At 42.2% G+C, this 19,806-nt stretch overlaps 1 protein-coding gene across 1 annotated transcript in view; it reads right to left on the bottom strand.

Moving 5' to 3' along the window:
• NFX1 (nuclear transcription factor, X-box binding 1) overlaps window positions 1-19,806 on the bottom strand; it is a 1,622,551-nt gene that overhangs the window by 332,335 nt on the left and 1,270,410 nt on the right. The window contains exon 21 of the mRNA XM_044065583.1: window positions 15,760-15,858. Within this exon, the coding sequence (XP_043921518.1) occupies window positions 15,760-15,858 (99 nt within the window). The remainder of the gene's footprint in view (window positions 1-15,759; window positions 15,859-19,806) is intronic.

Genomic DNA, 19,806 nt, shown 5'->3' with positions numbered 1-19,806 from the left:
AGAAAAGGTCTGAATGCCTGGATTGCCAATTTTACTGCCATCATTTCTTTTAGATTTATGTGCAGATGCAGCTGGTCTTGAGTCCATAGGCCTTGAAAGCACTTGTCCATCATGTGTGCTCCCCAACCGAGGTCTGAGGCATCTGTCGTGATGGTTTGTCTTGGTTGACTTTTGCAGAAGGGCAGTCCTGTGTTTGATTGACAGGCCTGAGCCCACCATAAGAACTCTTGCTTCAGGCATGGGATTATTGGAATTTTGGTTTCTAGGCTGTGTTGTGCTGAGACCACAAATTCTTTAGGTACCACTGTAGCTTTCTCATATGTAGCCTGGCATGAGGTACCAGAATTATGCAGGATGCCATGAAGCCTAGAGCTTGTAGCACTTTTCTTGCAGTTAGATGGCTCTGCTTTGTTAATGCCAAGAAGTAGAGAGGAAGTTGCTCTTTCTTTTCTGCAGTTAGGAATGCCATTTGTTTTGATGTGTCCAGTTCTGCACCCAGAAAGGTTATTCTTTGGGATGGAATCAGCCTTGACTTTTTTGTATTGACTGTATATCCCAGGGCTTGCAGCAGGTAGATGACTCTTTGTAAATCTTCTGTGAGTTTGTTTTTGTTGTCCGCTTGTATCAGGCAGTCGTCCAGGTAGGGATAAATTTGAATTCCCTGAAGTCTGCAATGCGCGATTACTGATGCCAGGCATTTCATGAACACACTGGGCGCAGTAGATAAGCCAAAGGGCAATGCTGAGAATTGATAATGCTCTGATCCTGCAAGAAATCTGAGGTATTTTCTGCAAATTGGTCTTATGGGGACGTGCAGGTATGCCTCCTTGAGATCGAGAGTTACCAGCCAGGACTCCTTGCTCAGCATGGGAAGAAGCTGCTGTAGGGTCAGCATTTTGAATTTTGGGACAATGAGGAATGTGTTTAAAGCGGACAGGTCTAGAATAGGTCTCCATTTGTTTTCTTTTCTTGGTACCAGGAAGAGCCTGGAGTAAAATCCCTTCCCTTGCTCCAGAAATGGTACCTTTTCCACAGCTCTCATTCTTAATTGAGATATTTGTTTTAGAGCTTCTGCCCTTTGAGAAGGTGGTAGGTTTGGCATTCCTCTCTTTCCTGGAAGTGTATGGAAATGGAACCTGTAGCCTTTGTCTATAGTCTGCAAAATCCATTTTTCTGTTGTAATGCAGTGCCAGTTTCTTGAAAATAATGTTAGCTTTCCGCCTAAGGGTGCTTCTAGTTGTTCCCTGGTAGGCGGTGCCACCGCCAAGTCACTGTGATTGAGTTGTTGTAGTGGTGGTGGCTGTATCCGTGCCTCGCTGGTTGTTGCCCTGCCACTGGCGACCCCTGTAGGCACCCATGGATTGGTTTCTGCCTCTAGAGCGCCTGTTCCTGCCTCTTTGTGCCTTAGAGGTGTCCGGAAAAGACCAATTTTTGGAGGGCCAGTTCCTGCTAAACCTTGGAGGTTGAACTTGTAAGAAATCTTTCACTGTTTGCACAGATTTTGCTTTCTCTTTCATCTTTTTTAGAACCTGCTGTGCGGGGGCACCAAATAAATTGACCTTCTCCACAGGTGCATCCAAAAGCTTAGATTTGACATGGTCTGGTAATGCCTGCTCTTTCAACCATGCATGCCTCCTGATAACTGTCTCAGTCATGGCTGATCTAAAGGAAGCCTCCAGTGCATCATAGCCACATTTTAAAGAATGGTTACTAACCTGCTGTATGTTATGTAACATTTCTTGAACATACTTTTTATCTATAGATTCTTCTGAGGACAGTTTTTTAGTCAACTGGTCAAGCATAAACTCTTGATATTGAATCATATGAAATTGGCAGTTCAAAGCTCTAGCTGACAAAGTAGCAGAGGTGTAAACTTTTTTACCCCATCTCTCTAAGGACCTGGAATCCTTTTCAGAGGGGAGGGGGTTTTTAGAAGAAGTAGCTGTTACAGCTTTAGGGCCCTGGGAGATGGTCTCTGGATCTGCAAATGGAGCCTTATATAAGTGGTGATGAGTGTCCGGGACCCTGTAGTACCTATCGGGCTTAGCAGGGGCCGGAGGTAAAGTATCAGGAGCAGTGCAAACATCATTAAATGCATCATCAACAACAGATAGGACTGGAGGTATAGCTAAAGGCCTATGATGTGGCAAGTGTAGAAAGGTCCTAAGCCTTTTCCTAGAGTCTGAGAAATCTTGGCCCTGCCACTGAAATTGTTCCCTCATAGCATGCAAGGTTTCCCCAAAGGAAAATTCCTCAGGAGGAGAGGCTGAAGGGATGGACTTCTCAGCATCAGAGTCTTCGTAAGGAGAATAAGAAGCCTCTGGAGGATCTGAATGATCTGAGTCATCCGAGGAATCATCTGTGGCTACTGGCTCAGGGGGCTCTGCTCTAGGCCTTTTTTCTGGAGGAGGGAGAGAGGCCCTGTCTGGATGAGGCTGGGCTCCACGAATTAAGGAGATGAGATCCTCTGCCAAAGACAGCATATGGGAACTGGAGCTGGGCCTATGAGAGGGGGGCTTGGCAGGTACAGGTTTTGATGCTTTGGCTGCCTTAGCCCTGGCAAAGGCCTTAATAGACATAGCTGGAGGAGGCCTAGCAGCTCCACGTGCAGGGGTAGAAATATCTAGGGGAATGGTGTCTGATAAATCCTGTGAAATCGCAACAGAAGGTTGGATTTCTGAAGGCGTTTCTACCAGGTTAGAAGAGGCCTCGGTAGAAGGCAAGTTTTCGGCTGAAGAAAGAACCGCTTGCTCGGTTTCGGCCGAAACCGAGACACTCGTGGTTTGCTTAACCGCGGTTTCGGCCGAAACCGCGGACCGCGAGTGTCGGTCCTTTGGTTATTTGCGTAGTCGGAGGATCCGACGGCATAATGTAGGCAAAATCAGAGCCAAAAATCTGTTCAGCAAAGTCCGAGCGACGTCTAAGCGTCCGTCGGTTAAAAGAAGCACAGGCTAGACAAGCTGCTACGTCGTGGTCTGGGTCTAAACAATGTATGCAATAGGAGTGGAAATCCTTATGAGGTATTTGTTTCCCACAAGATAAACAGTTATTAACTTTCTCTGACATCGGCTGAGGCAAGAAAGAGTCCCCAACGGGGTACTTAGCTTTATAGAAGTCTTCGAAGTAGTATTCGGTAGTAGTAATCTCTGGATCTGACCGACCGGCACTTGCGAACAGCTTCTGCTTCGGGCGCCACGTGGCAAGAAAGACTGAGGAAAATGGCATCGGCTGATGCCTTTATACCCGAATAACTGCCGCAATGACGTCGGGTGAAGTGCGACACCAGCCGAAGCCAGACCCAGACTTTGGAATCCGGCCGACCGAAGGACTGCCTGACGACAGGACAACCCATTTGTTAAGACTGCAGATGCATCCTTGAAGGACATCCTCTCTCACTGAAACTTTGTTTTGACAGAGTATCACCAGGAGCTGAAGCCTCAATCTCTGGAGTCTGAGATGGAAATGACACCAGACAGGATCAGGTGTTGGAAGACTGCTCCGATGAATTCTATCTACTGGGTAGGGACAAGATTTGACTTCTCCCAGTGCACAGTTATCCCCAAAATGTCTGTCTCCCCAAAATTTCTGTCAGAGAAAGAGTGTATTGTAGGGCTGTTACCAGAAGATGCTTGGTGGGGGCGGTGAGAAGCCAATCGTTCAAATATGGAAACGCCCAGAATCCTTGCAGTCTCAAGTGAGCTGTAACCACTGCCATGCACTTTGTGAACACTCTTGGGGGCTGTAGAGACCAAACGGCAGGGCGCAAAACTGATGATGATTGGCTCCTAGCCGGAAGCGAAGCAGATTCCTGGACCGCTTGTCCATTTTGATGTGGTAATACACATCACAGACATCTATTGAGCACATCCAATTGCCTTCCCTCAGAAAGGGGAGAATGAACTGAACTGTGACCATCTGGAATTTGGTTTGGGTGACAGACTTGTTCAAGCTGCTGAGATCCAGAATCGGTCTCAAGTCCCCTGTCTTTTTTGGCACCAAAAAGAATCTTAAGTAAAATCCGGATCGGCATTGGTCTGATGGGATGATTTTTTTGGCACAGCTTTTACACTTCTGAAGCTGCCTCTATAGGGGTGTCTTCCAGAATTGTTACCCCCCCCTCTGCCTCTGGGGGCATCACCACCACATGCGGCACGGAAAGGACCCTGGGATTTTTTTGTGCCACATCTTCCCACTCCTCTGGTTCCTGGAAAAGGAACATCGGGGGTTGGAAAAACATAGGCCTATGGCAAACAGGGTCTTGCCTTCCCGTTCACAACTGGCTAGCGTGTCCTTCACTTTGGAACCAAAAAGGGAGGATGCTTCAATGGCAGCATTCAGAAAGGAAGACTTGAACGGATCCGCAAGGTCACAAATGCGCATCCAGGCATGACGCTTCATAACTATGCCTGAACCCACAGCTCTAGCCTCCCCTTCCGTTGCATGTGAAAGCAACCTCATGGACAAGTTGGAGATAGATTCCAGGGTAGCAAGCTGTGAGGCAACTTTGTCCTGTACCTCATTAGACACCTGTCCTGCAAGTGTTCCAAAGAGTTCTGAGATCAAGTCTCTTAGCAGCCTCGTAAAATGTGCCAAATAGTTAAGCGACCGAACGGCGAAGATCGCTGATGCAAAGATTCGCTTCCCCAATCTGTCCACGGCCTGAGACTCCCTGTTGGGCAGATGGACAGCAGGACTCTCTTCAGCCAGATCCTTTTTTGTGGCTGCCACCACCATAGCGTTGACTGGTAAACCTCTGGACCAATGTGGGTTCTCCTCGGGGAAGGGAAAGAATTTTGTCAGGTCTCCAAGGGATCGCCTCAATAGAGTCAGGGTTCTTCCATGCACATTGCACTGTGAGCTGAGAGCAAGACTAGCTCGTCGGCAGGTGGGGTTGCCCAAGAGGTAGATGGTCGGGCACAGAAAGCCTGCAGGAACACTGACTCCTCAGAGGAAGGGTTGGAGGGCTTCCAGTCACCCCTCTGCTTATTTCAAGGATGTCACCGAAGGAGACATCAGGGGGTGACTGTGGGGACCCTTCACCATCATTGTAATCTGTATCTTCTGTTAGAGACTCCTCAGGCGATTCAACATGCTTCCTCTTGCACGATCTCTTCTGTGGGGGTTCCTCAGTGGGGGCTTCCGATGAGGACTTGGAAGAGTGGGTACCCTGAACAGGGGGTTTCCTGTGGATTCCATGCCTGGTGTCCCGGTGAGGTGGCCTATGGCAGCTGTAGCTCAGGGGAATGCTTCCAGAAGTGAGCACCCTCTCCATCACACGGAAAGCACGCCAGCCCAAAGAGGGATGGGAGGCTGGAACCGAGAACGACAACCTCAGAACAGAGGTCATACCCCGCTCCCTTGAACCTGCTCCTGAGGATGGAGCCTCAAGCCGGATCAGTGCAGATGAGGCTATCAGTACAGAGGACAGAACCGAAGGACCACAAGGAACCATGCCCTGAACCAAGGAGCCTGGCACCCAATCATGAGGTTGAACAAGGACTGGTTCAGCAGGAACCGAGGACCAAAGGGCCAAACCTTGTCAAGCCTCAGTGAGGTCCACTACAGGCACCGAGACGGGGGGTTCCGAGAAGGACATCGGAGCAGAAGGCTTCGGAACTGGGATGGTCAAAGGAGAATAGGATGGAGCCGTGGAGAGGTCAACCCAAGTCATGCCGGAGGATAGGTCTTAGAAGGCATGGGTAACCCCCCTGGCTGCCAACAGCTAATCCACAATACACACCACATCCAGTTCTGAAAGACTCCTAGTGGATCTAGTGGATATTCCAGATGGGGAGTCAGGTCCATCTAAGAACGGGCTCCCTCTTTTGGGAGCTCTCAACTTGGAAATTAAAGAAAGTATGTCCTACAATTCCTGCAACTTGTACATTTCTGTTGTTAGCCTTTAATTGTACAACCCGTAGCCAGGTCAGCCAGCAGCCTCCCATTGTTTCTTCCTAACATCTAACCAAAGTCTCCATTAGAATCCCCAGCTACCTGCCTCGTATTGTATGCTGTAAGCCCTATAAGAAGCCACGGTTCCAGTACCTACTGTTGCCTCTAGGTGGCGCCCTTCTCATAGATTCCCCTCTGGAAGATATTTCTCCCCAGTAAAGCCTCTTTATCTTACCCTCTGTTACCCCCTCCATACCCTTCTACCTTAACCTTCTTTCCCTGCTACCTCTAGCATATACTTACTCCTACCTTTTGCCTTCTAACCTTCACTTATCTCTTGACTAGCTCTCCTGTATGATCTGCTCTTCTCTGATTGCTTTCATCTGATACTGTTTGTTTCTGCCCCGCTTCGCTCCCCTCCCTACCCCCTTATCCCACCCACCCCACGCACCCTCACCCTTATAGCTCTCTAACCACTCCCCCTAAGGAATCCCACCTATCCATATCTCCAACCTCAGTTATCTATCTCCTCCCATTAATTACTAACACTCTACTTGCTTCCTCCCCCCTCCCTCCTATTCCTAACCAAACTACTGTGCCTCTTCACATCAAGTCTCTCAATCTGTCACCTTAATCTTAACCTACCTTTATATTTGACTATTCCTAGTCTCCTCTAATCACCATGTCTTCCAAAACCAACAAAAAACCATCCTTGGACCCTATAATAAAACAGAACCCAGCCAAGCTATTACCCCTTTTTATTTTTACCCTAGTACTCACACTACCCTACATCCTTACCTCTTATGAAACTAATTGTAATTATAACCTTAAAACCCCTTCCAAACAAACTGCCACTAATTTAACTACCCCAAAGTTCACACACTCAAACATTACTTTTAACTCTTCCTACCTCTTAGCCAAATATCACAGACTGTCCCATATCAAATCTAATAATCCCATGTTAAGAAAACTAAAATTTTTGATAATGATTACATGTAAGCCACACTTAAACTACAATCCCTCTACCCTGGTAGATGGCGATATACATCCTAACCCAGGACCCTTTACTATTCCCTCTGAAGCTACTCCTATTATCTCAAAATCCTCCCTTCATTTACCAACTTTAATGCTCATTCCTTACTCATAGGACACCTTAATATCAGAAGTGTAAACAACAAAGTCACCCTTCTCCACTCTCTTCTTGACCACTACTCTTTCGACATCCTATGTTTAACAGAAACCTGGCTAAAACCCCTCACCAAGGATACAGAAATCATCCCACCAGGATATAACATCATAAGACAAGACCGCAATACCCGCAAAGGAGGGGGAATTGCTCTAATATTTAAGACTGATCTAAATATAACCCTAGCACCCTTTGCTCCCCCTGAGAACACTAAAACTGAAATCCTTATATCAAAGCTACAACTAAACCCACATAAAGCCATATATATTATCAGCACCTATCTTCCTCCTGGAAATAACTCCATAATTATAGAAAATCTCCTTAGCTGGGCATCAACCACCTTTCCACAAGAAACTGTAATACTTGGAGACTTTAACCTCGACTGGTCATCAGTTAACACCACTAACCCAGTCTCTCATATTAATCTCCATGGCTTTACTCAGACTATTAATACCTCCACTAGAATAAATAAACCTAACAACAAAGAAAGTATACTAGATTGGATTCTTGTTAATAAACCACAGCTACAATACCTTACCGGCACTTTACCAGATGACATTAGTAACCACAACTTAACCTATATCATAAGAAAGAAGAATATTGCTACTAATGCCCCCACCATCCGAACATCTCGTAGCACAAAAGACTTTAACCCCATCCTATTTAACATGGAACTGAATGCCTGCAACTGGTTACCCCTACAAAGTCTTCCACTAGAAGAAGCTGTTCAATATTTTAACAACACATTCCTATCCATCCTAGATAATCATGCACCAAAAAGAACTGTCAGAGTCAAAACTAAACCCGCTCCCTGGCTATCTAAGGAAACAAAGCACAAAATGTTACTCAGAAACAAATCCTGGATAAAATGGAGAACTAGTAAATCTCCCTCTGACAAACAGACCTTCAGACACTTAAGGAATAGTACTAAAAAAGCTATTATCTTAGACAAAAAAAAATATTATAGCAACCTCCAATCAATCAATCATAATAATCCCCAAAAATTCTGGACAACCTTGAATAGACTTCTTCACCCTGGACAAACTACCACCCCCTCTCCCTCTGGATCCAAAAATAATTCCTCCCAGGAAACTGCCAATGCTTTCAATTCCTTCTTTACTAATACTATCAATTCTCTGGCCTCTCACCTTTCCTTTGACAACTCTAGCATCCCTGCCCAAGCAGCATCTACTCAACCTTCCTTCACACTACAACCTATCTCTACCACCTTCATCCAAAGATGTATCCAAAAACTAAAACCATGTACCCCATCAGCTGACCAACTCCCATCTGAATACCTCCAAAAAGCAGCTAAGGCTATAGCCTATCCCATATCCATCCTTATCAATAGAACAATTAATGAAGGTATCATACCTGACATCTGGAAGATCTCACACATTATACCCCTGCATAAGGGAGGTAACTCAAATGAATACTCTAATTATAGGCCTATAGCACTCTTATCTCCCATAGCTAAAATCATGGAAAAATGTGTTCACTTCCAACTAATGAACTACTTAACTAAAAATAACATTCTAACTCCCTGTCAACATGGCTTCAGGCCTTTTCACAGTACTACCACTGCTCTTCTTTCCTTTACTGACTTCATAAACACAAACCGCAATAATAACATTCTTTCCTCTGCACTCTTTATTGACCTGTCCAAAGCTTTTGACATGGTCAACCACCCCCTCCTCATAAAAATTCTTGAATCTCTTGCTTTAGAACCTAAAGCTATCCTTTGGTTTACCTCCTACCTCACTAACAGAAAACAGGCAGTCCTCTGGGAAAACAAACTCTCCTCTCTCCTTCCTATCGCTCTTGGTGTCCCACAAGGCTCCATTCTTGGGCCTCTCCTTTTCTCCCTTTTTATAAATGACCTACAATCAGCTATTCCTCAAGCTACTTGTATACAATACGCTGATGATTCCACTCTCATTTGCTCAGCTAAAAACATTCCTGAGCTACAAACTATTACTCAAAATGTATTCCACACAGTAGAAGCTTGGTTCCTAAAACGCTGCCTACTCCTAAATGCTAAAAAAAACTAAACTCCTCCTCTTTAAACCAACTACTAGATCCCCCACTTTAGATTTCTCTATCTCATCTATTAATGGTACCCTCATATCAGCTGACCCCACTACCAAACTGCTAGGTGTCATGATTGACAACAATCTTACCTATGATTGTCACATCAATAACACCATTAAAACTTTAAACAGAAAAATGGGCTCCCTATACAGAATTAGAACATTCTTAACCCCTGCAGCCAAAGCTACTCTTGCCCACTCTCACCTTATTTCAACCCTTTTCTACGCCTCACCAATTTACACTAACCTGAAGAAAAATAATCTCTCAAAATTGGCTAACACATACAATAGTATTGCTAGATTTGTGACTGGTAATCAATTTAGAACACACCACTGCTTGAACCTTCAACAACTTCACTGGCTGGAATTAGAAAATATGTTGCTTCTTTCTCAACTCTCCTTTGTCCATAGAGCTCTGTACCAACCTAATAACACTCCTGCACTCTCCAAACTTTTGACCCCCTACTCTAACCTGAACTCACTTCGTTCCTCCAGTAAACTACTAGTAACTTAAACTAAATCCAACAACCTTGCTGGCGACTCCCTCTTCTCTAACGCCCTTGGCAAACACTGGAATCAACTTCCTACTGAACTTACTTCTATTCCAACTCCTATTCTGTTCAAACAAAAACTCAGAAGCTACCTTAAAAATCAATGGTTATATCCCTGCTGTAACCCCGACTAACTCTCCCTATAACCACCTCTACTCCTCCCGCTCCCTCTCCTTCCTCCTCCTTTCCTTCTACTATCTGTATGACCATCTCTTGACAAGCTTTAACTCTCTATTATCCTTTTCCTCCTTTAAGATTCTTTTATCTTTACTGCAAGTATAAATTTTATTCATCTTCTCACTCTTTCAGTAGTTTTCTTGTCTCTCTTTTACTCTCCTCAGATAACCTTCCTATAAAATATCTTGAAATAAGTTTTAACTGTATCTTTATGGTGTGAAATTGAGGTATCCACTCATGCTATGTTATGTGAATAATAAATCCCATGATGTCTTCCTGTATATTTGCATATTCCCCCTCCTTTACCTCTTTCTTTCCAAGTTTATTTTTTTTGTTTATTTTTTGTAAATTATGTAACTGTGTTTATACATATGTGGAGCTTTTCTCCCCGGGCCTCTACTGAAAATGGAAATATATCCAGTTAGACTAGCCCGGTTAAAAAATGTAAAATAAAATAAATAAAATAAATAAAATAAATAAATGTGCTTAACCCAGGAACGGATCTATGGACGGAGAGTATCAGGTCTGTGGTACGTGATCTGCCGGCACTGTTATCTCAAGTTTAGAGACGGGAAGTAGTGGGGTCAAATCCAGTCTTGTCGTAATAGAGCTTGGTGCCAAAGGGGCACTAGTAGCTGAAACAGGAGGTTCAATCATCACTGCAGAGATAGGCATCGAAGGAGTGCACAAAGTCGTAGCAGGCGAGGTGACATCTATAGTCAGTGCTGGAGGCAGTATCGAAGCCAGCGACGAAGATATAGCAACAGTCGAAGTACTCGGAGCAGACGAGGATGGTGCAGAGGAGGCAGATTTATACACTGAGGATTACTTTGGAATTTTAGGTTTCACAGACTTACCCTATTTACCCGAGGGTGAAGAGGGAACCGAATGGGGCCTTTTCTTAACTTCTGCAGGAGGGGTTGAGACCTCCATTGCAGGAAGGGCCTCTGAAAAGGGAGATTTATGCAGTCCCTTCAGAATTAGTTTATTCTTGTGCTCGTTCAGAGTGCATTGGCTGAAACTTTGGCAAATCCCACAGGGAGGCTGCACCGAAAGGTGGGGCACTGCCAAACAATAAACACAATCATGAGAGTCACTATTAGGTAGTTAACCATTACATGAGGTACAGTGCTTGAAACCCGATGTACCCTTCTTATCCAACATCTTGAGAATTAAAACACAATTCAAAACTTCAGAGAAAGGCAAACTCTATTTTCCTAAGTCAGACAAAAAAGATTTAAATACACGCAGAATATATCAACAAACCCAATATCACACACCAACTAGAGTAGAAAGAACAGAGGAAGGAATACCAGTGATGGTATTCAAGGAATACTACAAGGGTAAAGAGAAAGGGCTATACTAGCAATGGTACCTATAAAAGGTTATCAATAGGTACAGATAGAAAAATATCTAGGCCTACTGTAATTCGACAGGAAAGAAGACCAACTCACAAATAAGAAAACTTTTCCACACAAAATACCAAAAAAGTTTCCACTTTGTAGACGGCATGGCTGAAACGCAGCTTTACAGCTACGTGGCAAATGAGATCTGATGTAATAGGGAGAAGGGCATTGTGGGTAGAAGCTTAGCTCGAGAGTTTTGGGCTGGCGCAAGCACAGGGACGACTTTGTTCCAAGGGCTCAGAACCAAACCCATCAGGATGAATGGAAAGAAGATTAACATCATCAGATCAACTTGTTTCCAATTAAAAGAAATCAAAAAAGTGTCACATTCCCACTTTAACATTACTATATTCGTATAACAATTCGAACTGGATATGCCCATGTCAACATCCTCCTTCTGTAAGTACACTTGTTGGTTAAATAGGAACACATTATTTTCAAGAATCAATTCCATTAATAAACAGACCAAATCAATAGATGTCCAAGTCTGCTGTGTTCTAAAAAACATTCCCTAAGCATCTCTATCCCAATGTTATTCGGTATCATAGTGAACAATGAACAGACATCAAGGGTTACCAAAAATAAGATATACAGACCTCCTGCCTTCTCTTGCAAGAATTCATAAAGGTGTTTTAAAAAGTGGTTAGTGTCTCTCAGAATATATACAGTTTTTACCTACTTCAGGTCGCAGTAGTCTTTCAACAAATATTGACAAGGACCCATACACTAACCTCGACCAGACACTATAGGTCTAAAAGGCAGATGGGAAAGGGTCTTTATGCATCTTCGGTAAACCATGAATAATAGGGACTATAGCATTATTTACAATAAAATATTCAAACAAGTCATAACTAATTTCTCTACATAGCAAACAATCATATAAATGCACTGTAAATTCTAGATAGTCTCTCCATTTCAACTCTTTCAATTTTCTTATAAACTTTTTCATCATTCAACATATTACTCATGGAATCATAAAAACAACAGTCCATTACAACTATTGGCCCTCCTTTGTCAGCAGGTCTAATTACGATAGAATCATCCACTTGTAATTGCTTTAAAGCTTTATACTCATTAATGCTCAAATTTGTTTTATTCTTTTGGTGCTGTGGTAGCGTTGTCGCCTCATAGCAAGATGTTGTCCCGTTCGATTCTCAGCTAGTGCGCCTTCTGTGTGGAGGCATACGTGAATGGGGCGTGACTTCGTTGAAGGTTGTGCGTCAGGGCTGGTAACCCGGTATGTAAAAATCCACTACCAATCATTAGCAGACCGGAGTTCCGCTGTGGCGACCCCTAACCGGGAAAAGCCGAAAGAAACAAACTTTTCTTAACACATGCTTCATAAAACTCATTCTAACAATTTAGAAAGTCTCTAAAAGGGGATGACTCAGTGGAATAAAAGTGCTAGGTTTCTTATAACTATAAATATTACTATTAACATTAGAATTATTAAAAATATAACTTCAACATCATATTAATAGGATACACCACAAAAGAAAAAGGACAATCCTGTCCAGAAGACAGAATGTACACAACACAGCAAACAATCCCTCATTAATCAAAGCAAGCAAATCAGGGAACTAGTCAAGTCTTCAAAAGCAAACCTGGAGGCAAAATAGCCTCCCAAGCTAAGGATAACCATAAGGCATTTTTCAGTTATGTCTGCACTCTTAAGGCAGACACCCAACAACATACAGAATTAGTTGTAGATGGTATCACCTATGCTCAGCCAGAAGATGCAGGAAATTTAATGGCCAACACATTCAGCTCATCTTTCACTTCCCAGTCACCTTTGGTTACCCCCCCTAAGAAATACCCCCACCATTCACCACTAAAGAACAGGTTGCCACTGCACACTCTGAAGCTAAAAACATGGCTTCAATGGGTCCCAATGACATATCAATACGCCTCTTACATAGCTTGAAACAGGACCTATCAGGCCTACTGGGATCTCTATTTAACCACAGCCACCGGTTTGGCTTTGTCCCAGCAAGAGAGTCCCAGAGTGCAGTTCCTTCTGCATAAAGGGGGACCATCAACTGACCCAGGAAATTACAGACCCATTAAGTTTGACTACTCTTAAATGCAAAGTCATGGAAAGAATAATCACAGACCTGATAAAATCATGACACAGGAAACCTCCAAACAATGGACCCAACCCAATTTGGCTTTGTCAAGGGCAGGTCATGCCTACTAAATCTGGTGGATTTCTTTGAGAATGTCACTTGGATCATAGATTAAGGTTAAACACAGCATACTGCTTGACCTGGCCAGGGCATCTGACAATTCCCCACTCAGACATTGTAAACAAAAACAAAACTGGGCATAAATACCTATGCCACCAGATAGCCAAATGGCTCATGTCACGTTATTAAATTGGGTGAATTCAGATCAGCAAGAGGCCAGTTACTAGTGTTGTGCTGCAGGGATCAGTGTTAGGACCACTCCTATTTGGAATATACTTGTCTGAAGTCAAGGCTAGTGTAGAAATCCCCTGGCTGACAAATTCTGCCGACTGCAAGTTATGGGCAATCAATGAATCCTACAATGATGTAAAGTCTGACTTAGACAGATGATTGGTGCCAGAGCCATGGACTAAAACTAAACGCAGAGCCATGGACTAAAACTGAATGCAAAAAAAGCATAATCATACCCTTTGGGAAGTCAAATAACCCTGCAAATTACAACATGAACAGCACACCCTTAAGAGTGGACTCAGAGGTGAGAGCTCTAGGTATACAGACAAACACAGCCTGAACTTTGACCATATGTCCTCAGTGGTGAGAAAGTCTGTCTATTACAAGTAAAGGTATAGCATCCAGATCCAAGGAAGCTACAGTCCCACTCTACTAGGCCCTCATCAGACCAATAATCGAGTAAAATGCACCTTTCGGCATTTACTTGACTAGGCACTTAAAACAGCTGGAGCAACCTCAGAGGTTATTTGTAAAGAAAATAAAGGGCGTTAACAACATGTCTTATGTGGACACTCTCTTACATTGCCTTATCCCTTTGCATCATCTCCTACCAACTACTAAGGGGTGACCTATGCCTAACCTACAAGACAGTCACAAATCCAGCCCTGACGGAGCTGTTGCACAATTACAATACAAACAGATGAGGACCTGATCTAAGGTTCTTGTTTTACTTCCAAATCTAATCAAGACTTGAAAAAATTAGGAACTAACCAAACATTATTGATTACACAGGGTCAAAAGCAACAAAGTGGTGACTAGCCTACCATCCAAAAGTAAATTAAAGCTTTTTCTAAATGTTCACTCTCCATTCACAGCCACTCAGCAAGCATGAAGTAATTCCATGGTTTCTTCCAATCTCAAAGCTGACTGTTGCTTGTGACTACATTTGTCTGAAATGTCTTCACATGCATTAGTACATTCATGAGACATAGTACAACCATTTCTTTATGAATGGAATTATAACAATCCAGCTCTACAAGTCAATCTGAGTTTACATAAGGAAAACTGTAAGGCATCTCCTTATGAAAAGGAACACAAGGACACTAAGCTTTTCTTGCCTCCTCATGCGTGAATGGTGTTGGCAGCCATGCTAGAAGTTCTCTTCACTCGCTGTCACAAAGAGAATTCAATACGGCAGAAATGTAGGCCTGGGGGGGGGGGTGATTCTGTACACAGGTATCTTCACTAAACCTGACAAACGAACTATGAATTTTCTACAGTGTTCAATAACCTTTTTAAATCAAAATACATTTGACACACTACCTATGCTTTAGCTATACAGGGCTATGGGGGAATACAACTAAAAAGCGATTTGTTACAAAGTAATTAGTAAAAATATAGCAAATGGCTGTAATTAAGGGAATGCTTCTTTTCAGCTGGTGCACAGGATCTGAGTTGCTTAGGCATAATAAGTATTTACTATGTTAAATGTTACTGGTTACCAAAAAAATCAATTACTAGAAAATTGGAATCAAAAAGTAATTAACTGTAAATTAAATTCTGAACACTGTAAAGGAGATAAAACAACAGACTGGGTCTTTAGAAAAGGTAATGCACAACCTAAGTAAAAATAAATGGAATTTGTGGAAACAATCCATGCAATATTCAGGAGGAGGAAGGTTTACTGGAAGGCAGGAATTGAACAATTCAATGTTACAATGGAGTGAATACTTGTTAATAAGAAAGCATATATAATATACAATACATGAATATGAAAGATATGATTTTCTTTTCTATTAATGCATGCATGCATATATCTTAAGTGATAATTTAACAAAGGTACTATAAATCATACTCAGTATTTTTTTTTTTTGTAGTTTTTAAGATGATTAGCAAAAACTGTGTACGATAGCAAGTTCTAAAGAAAGAGACCATTTTAATTGGACAAAAATACAAACCTGGTCAGAACAAATATAAGCCCTTTCATGACTTGTAAACCACGAGCTGACATGAAACATATAAAGCACATTGGAAACTTACCTTGCTTCCTCTTTTAGACTGTCACTGTACTTGGAATTTGTAAAACGAACATTGAAGGGGTCAGAATTAGTATCAATGCTTAAAGCTTCAGCCAATCGCCTGTAGAATACAAATGAATAAGAATACAGACATAGTAAACGGTAACTGAAATGTATTCCAAATGTAATCCTCACTTGTGGTACAGACTAATGCAAATAAAACACGTGAGCAACCTCCAATTCCATCCATCCTAATAGTGCATGACACACGATGGCTGCTCACCTGCTAAACAGATTTAAATCCACAAGCCAGCATATAATATACACAAAACTGCAAGTCTTCTGAACTTGTTCCTTTCACATTACTACATTGAAAATTAAAGCAGTATAAAATACTAGTGTACTTTTCAACAGTGTATAACCTTTAAAATTACTAGTATGCCTGGCACAGACTAAACACAGGAGAGAGAGACAAAGAGAAAGTCAGAAGCCGGTTTTAAATTTTACAACTGCAAGTACCTTCACCATTTATCAAAAATGTAAACATTAACAAGTATCACACTCATCTCAGACCAAAACAGTTTAAATGGTGGGGTGACTGCAAAATGAGCGAAGAATGGCAGTGACAGCAGATTTAACCAGTGTCCCTAACAATATGATGTAAAGAGTTGAGTCTGCAACTGATTTAAACTCTCCAACTCAGTACTACCAATGGAAAGAGGACAGAGGATGAGGAAAAAAACACAAATGATGCATAAGGAAACTAAACATCACTGGGGATAAAGGCAAATAGAGAAAAAAGTAAATGATATATAACTTCAGATGCTGAGGGATACAACCAAAAGTGCAAATCCCAAGGAGCAACAGGAAAGGTGCTATGAGAAGGGTTAACGAACATCTTGGTAGTGATGGGGTGAAAATTCAATGAATATTCTTCCTTAGTAATACAGTTAGCTGTAAAATCCAAACTCTGATCTTACTATGATGAAACCTGAACTGACACTTGCCATTTTTTGTGGGGGAGGGGTCAGATGTTTTTCAAAAACAATTCCTTGAATACAGACTATTCTCTGGCACCCTACCTATAAAGGGTTGCATCTCTGAATTAGTTTTATTATTCTGAAAAATGTAAAAATATTGGGGCATTTTATCCTAGCCTGTGCTTCAAAGTTATTCATAGGCAGCTATCATCGGCACTCTGTGTTGCTATGCAATTTGTTTCTTCCATAACATTTAAAATTCTTGAAGAGAGTACTTTCAGACAGAGATGGATAAATATTTACCCATCGCTCCACCTTTTCGTGAGGATGGAAAGCCTTTTGTAAGACTCTCTCGCTTAGCAAGCCTAAAAACACGATCCTTTGTGATGGATTGAGGAAGGAATTTTGCATATTTTTCTGGAATCACAAAAGAAGAAACCTCCTGTTAAGGACTAATGACAATTAGGAAAATATTTTGCATAAATAAGCATGTCTAAATAAGGAAATGTGGATACCCTGCATTCTGCACTGGGCCGGCTAAACACATTGTGTAAAACACTGTTGGTGCAGTGGTCAGCCCAAAGGGTAATGCAGAGAATTGATAATGTAACCCAATCACACAAAGTCTTAGAAATCTCAAAGATGCTTGCTATTGGAAGGTGATGGCTAGCATCTTTGAGGTCTAAAGTCACCATAAAGCCCTGATATGAGAGCACAGCTAAAACTGTTTGAAGGGTCAACATCTTTACAAAAAGACTGACAGAAAAAAGATACAAAACAAGACTCCAAAGGTGCTTCTTTCTTGAACTAGAAACATTCTGGAATAACAGCCGTTTCCTATTTGATTTGCAGAAGCATGTATGACAACATGTGTTGGAGCACTGGAGGAACAATTCTCTGACTGTAAGGACGAAGGGAGGCTTTTCCTGAAAGGAAGAGGCTTTTCTATCCATTGCCAACTGCAACCTTCCTGAATCACCTTCAAACCCCATTTGTCTGAAACTATATGTTGCCAAAAGGGAGCATTCAGTCAGATTCTTTGAAACAGGATGAGATGCCAGAGCAGCATGGTGGAGGAAGGTGACTTGGTTTGTGGCACAGTCATTTTGAGAAGGGCACCTGATTTTTTTTTTTTTTTGGGAAAAGCTTTATTTTTGGGAATTTTATTAGCTCCTTTCTTTCATCTCAATTTAGATGTCTGTTAACAGGAGGTATCGCTTGTTTGTCTTGTTTCTCTTTTAAAGGGAGCAGAGTATTTTGTGGGAAAGAGATCTGAAAAAAGGAATGGGTGCAGCTTGCAGGGCTTTTTGTTCTGATAAATCATGTCTGCACGATTCAGGGGGGAACACCCAGCTGTTCCCAAAGCAAACACATCCTTATGTCTGGACAGTTTCAGAAAAGAAGAAAGTCTCCATATGTTCAAATTTAGGCTGTCTAAAAAGGCAGAGTCTTGGGCTGTGGAACACTCTGGAAAAATAACCCTGTCTGAGTTCACATCAGAATCCTATGAAAAACATCCTCTTCCTTTGGAGTACAAGGATACAATAGGATGAGAGACTTGACACCCAGGATTAAAAGTCTGCAACAAATTCCTATCCAAGACAATAACAATTTTTAGCCACAGAAACCATCTGCTTATGTTCACAAAGACCAACTTAGTTTCTTCTTTCTAGGATTATCGTTAGAAGAAAACCAAAAAGGAGAAGGGATGTCATCCCTGCCACCCCATGAAGTCTGTTTTAGGAGTTTGTGTTCAGCAGTTAAAACAGATGGCTCTCATATGCCCACACTGGACATTGAAACAGATGGAAGAGGACATCTCTGACCCCCTATCCACAATGCCTGGCAAGACTACACTAAAGGGCTTCATGGAAACCAGCAAGTGGTTTCAGGAACCAGCAATGGCCACTGTAGAGTAACCTACCATCAGTTGAGGCACTAAGCCTATGCTAAGGGCAGAGGCTTGTGTTTTACAATGGATATAAAAAGTTTTACACACCCCTGTTAAGATGCCAGGTTTTTGATATATAAAAAAATGAGACCGCAATAAATCATTTCAAAACGTTCCCCCCATTTAATATGACCTATAACCTGTACAATTCAATTGAAAAACAAATCTGTTAGGGGAAAAAATATAAAAAATAAAAAAACGTACAATAAGCTGGTTGCATAATTGTGCTGCACAGCCTTAAACTAAAACTTTGTTGAAGCACCTTTTGATTTAATTACAACATTCAATCTTCTTGGGTACACACCTGCCATCAACTAGAGAGACTCTGATTAACCCCAAATAAAGTTCAGCTGTCCTAGTAGGATTTACCTGACATTTAATCAGTTGCCTGCTACAGCAAAAGCCACAGTTCACAGAGAGCTTACATCAAAGGGATCTCATTATTGAAAGTTATCGGTCAGGAGAAGGGTAAAAACAAATTTCCACAGCATTGGATATACCACAGAACACAGTGAAGTCAGTCATTAAAAGGGAGAGAAAATATGGGGCAACAGTGACACTGCAAAGAACTGGGTGCCCCTCCAAAATTGATGAAAAGGCCAGACAAAAATTGGTCAGGGAGGCTGCCAAGAGACCTACAGCAACACTGAAGGAGCTGCAGGAACTTCTGGCAAGTATTGGTTATGTACTGCATGTGACAATCTCCCGTATTCTCCACGTCTGGGCTATGGAGTAGGGTTGCAAGACGGAAGCCTTTTCTTACACAGAAAAACATCTAGGCCCAGCTAAAATTTGCAAAACACATCGTCTTCTAAAAGCATGTGGGAAAATGTGTTATGACCCGATGAGACCAAGGTTGAACTTTTTGGCCACAATTCCAAAAGGTACGTTTGGCACAAAAACAACACACTGCATCACTAAAAGAACACCATCCCCACTGTGAAGCATGGTGGTGGCAGTAACATGCTTTGGGTTTGCTTTCTTCAGCTGGAACTGGGGCTTTAGTCAAGGTTGAGGGAATTACGAACAGTTCCAAATACCAGTCACTTTTTGCCCAAAACCTTCAGACTTCTGCTAGGAAGCTGAAGATGAAGAGGAATTTCACCTTTCAACACGACAATGACCCCAAGCATACATC

The sequence above is a fragment of the Protopterus annectens genome, chromosome 3.part0, assembly GCF_019279795.1.
Source record: "Protopterus annectens isolate FY-2018-M chromosome 3.part0, PAN1.0, whole genome shotgun sequence".
NCBI classification, from domain to species: domain Eukaryota; kingdom Metazoa; phylum Chordata; order Ceratodontiformes; family Protopteridae; genus Protopterus; species Protopterus annectens.
Note: the sequence above shows the minus strand (reverse complement) of the source record. Positions and strands in the feature narration are given on the sequence as shown.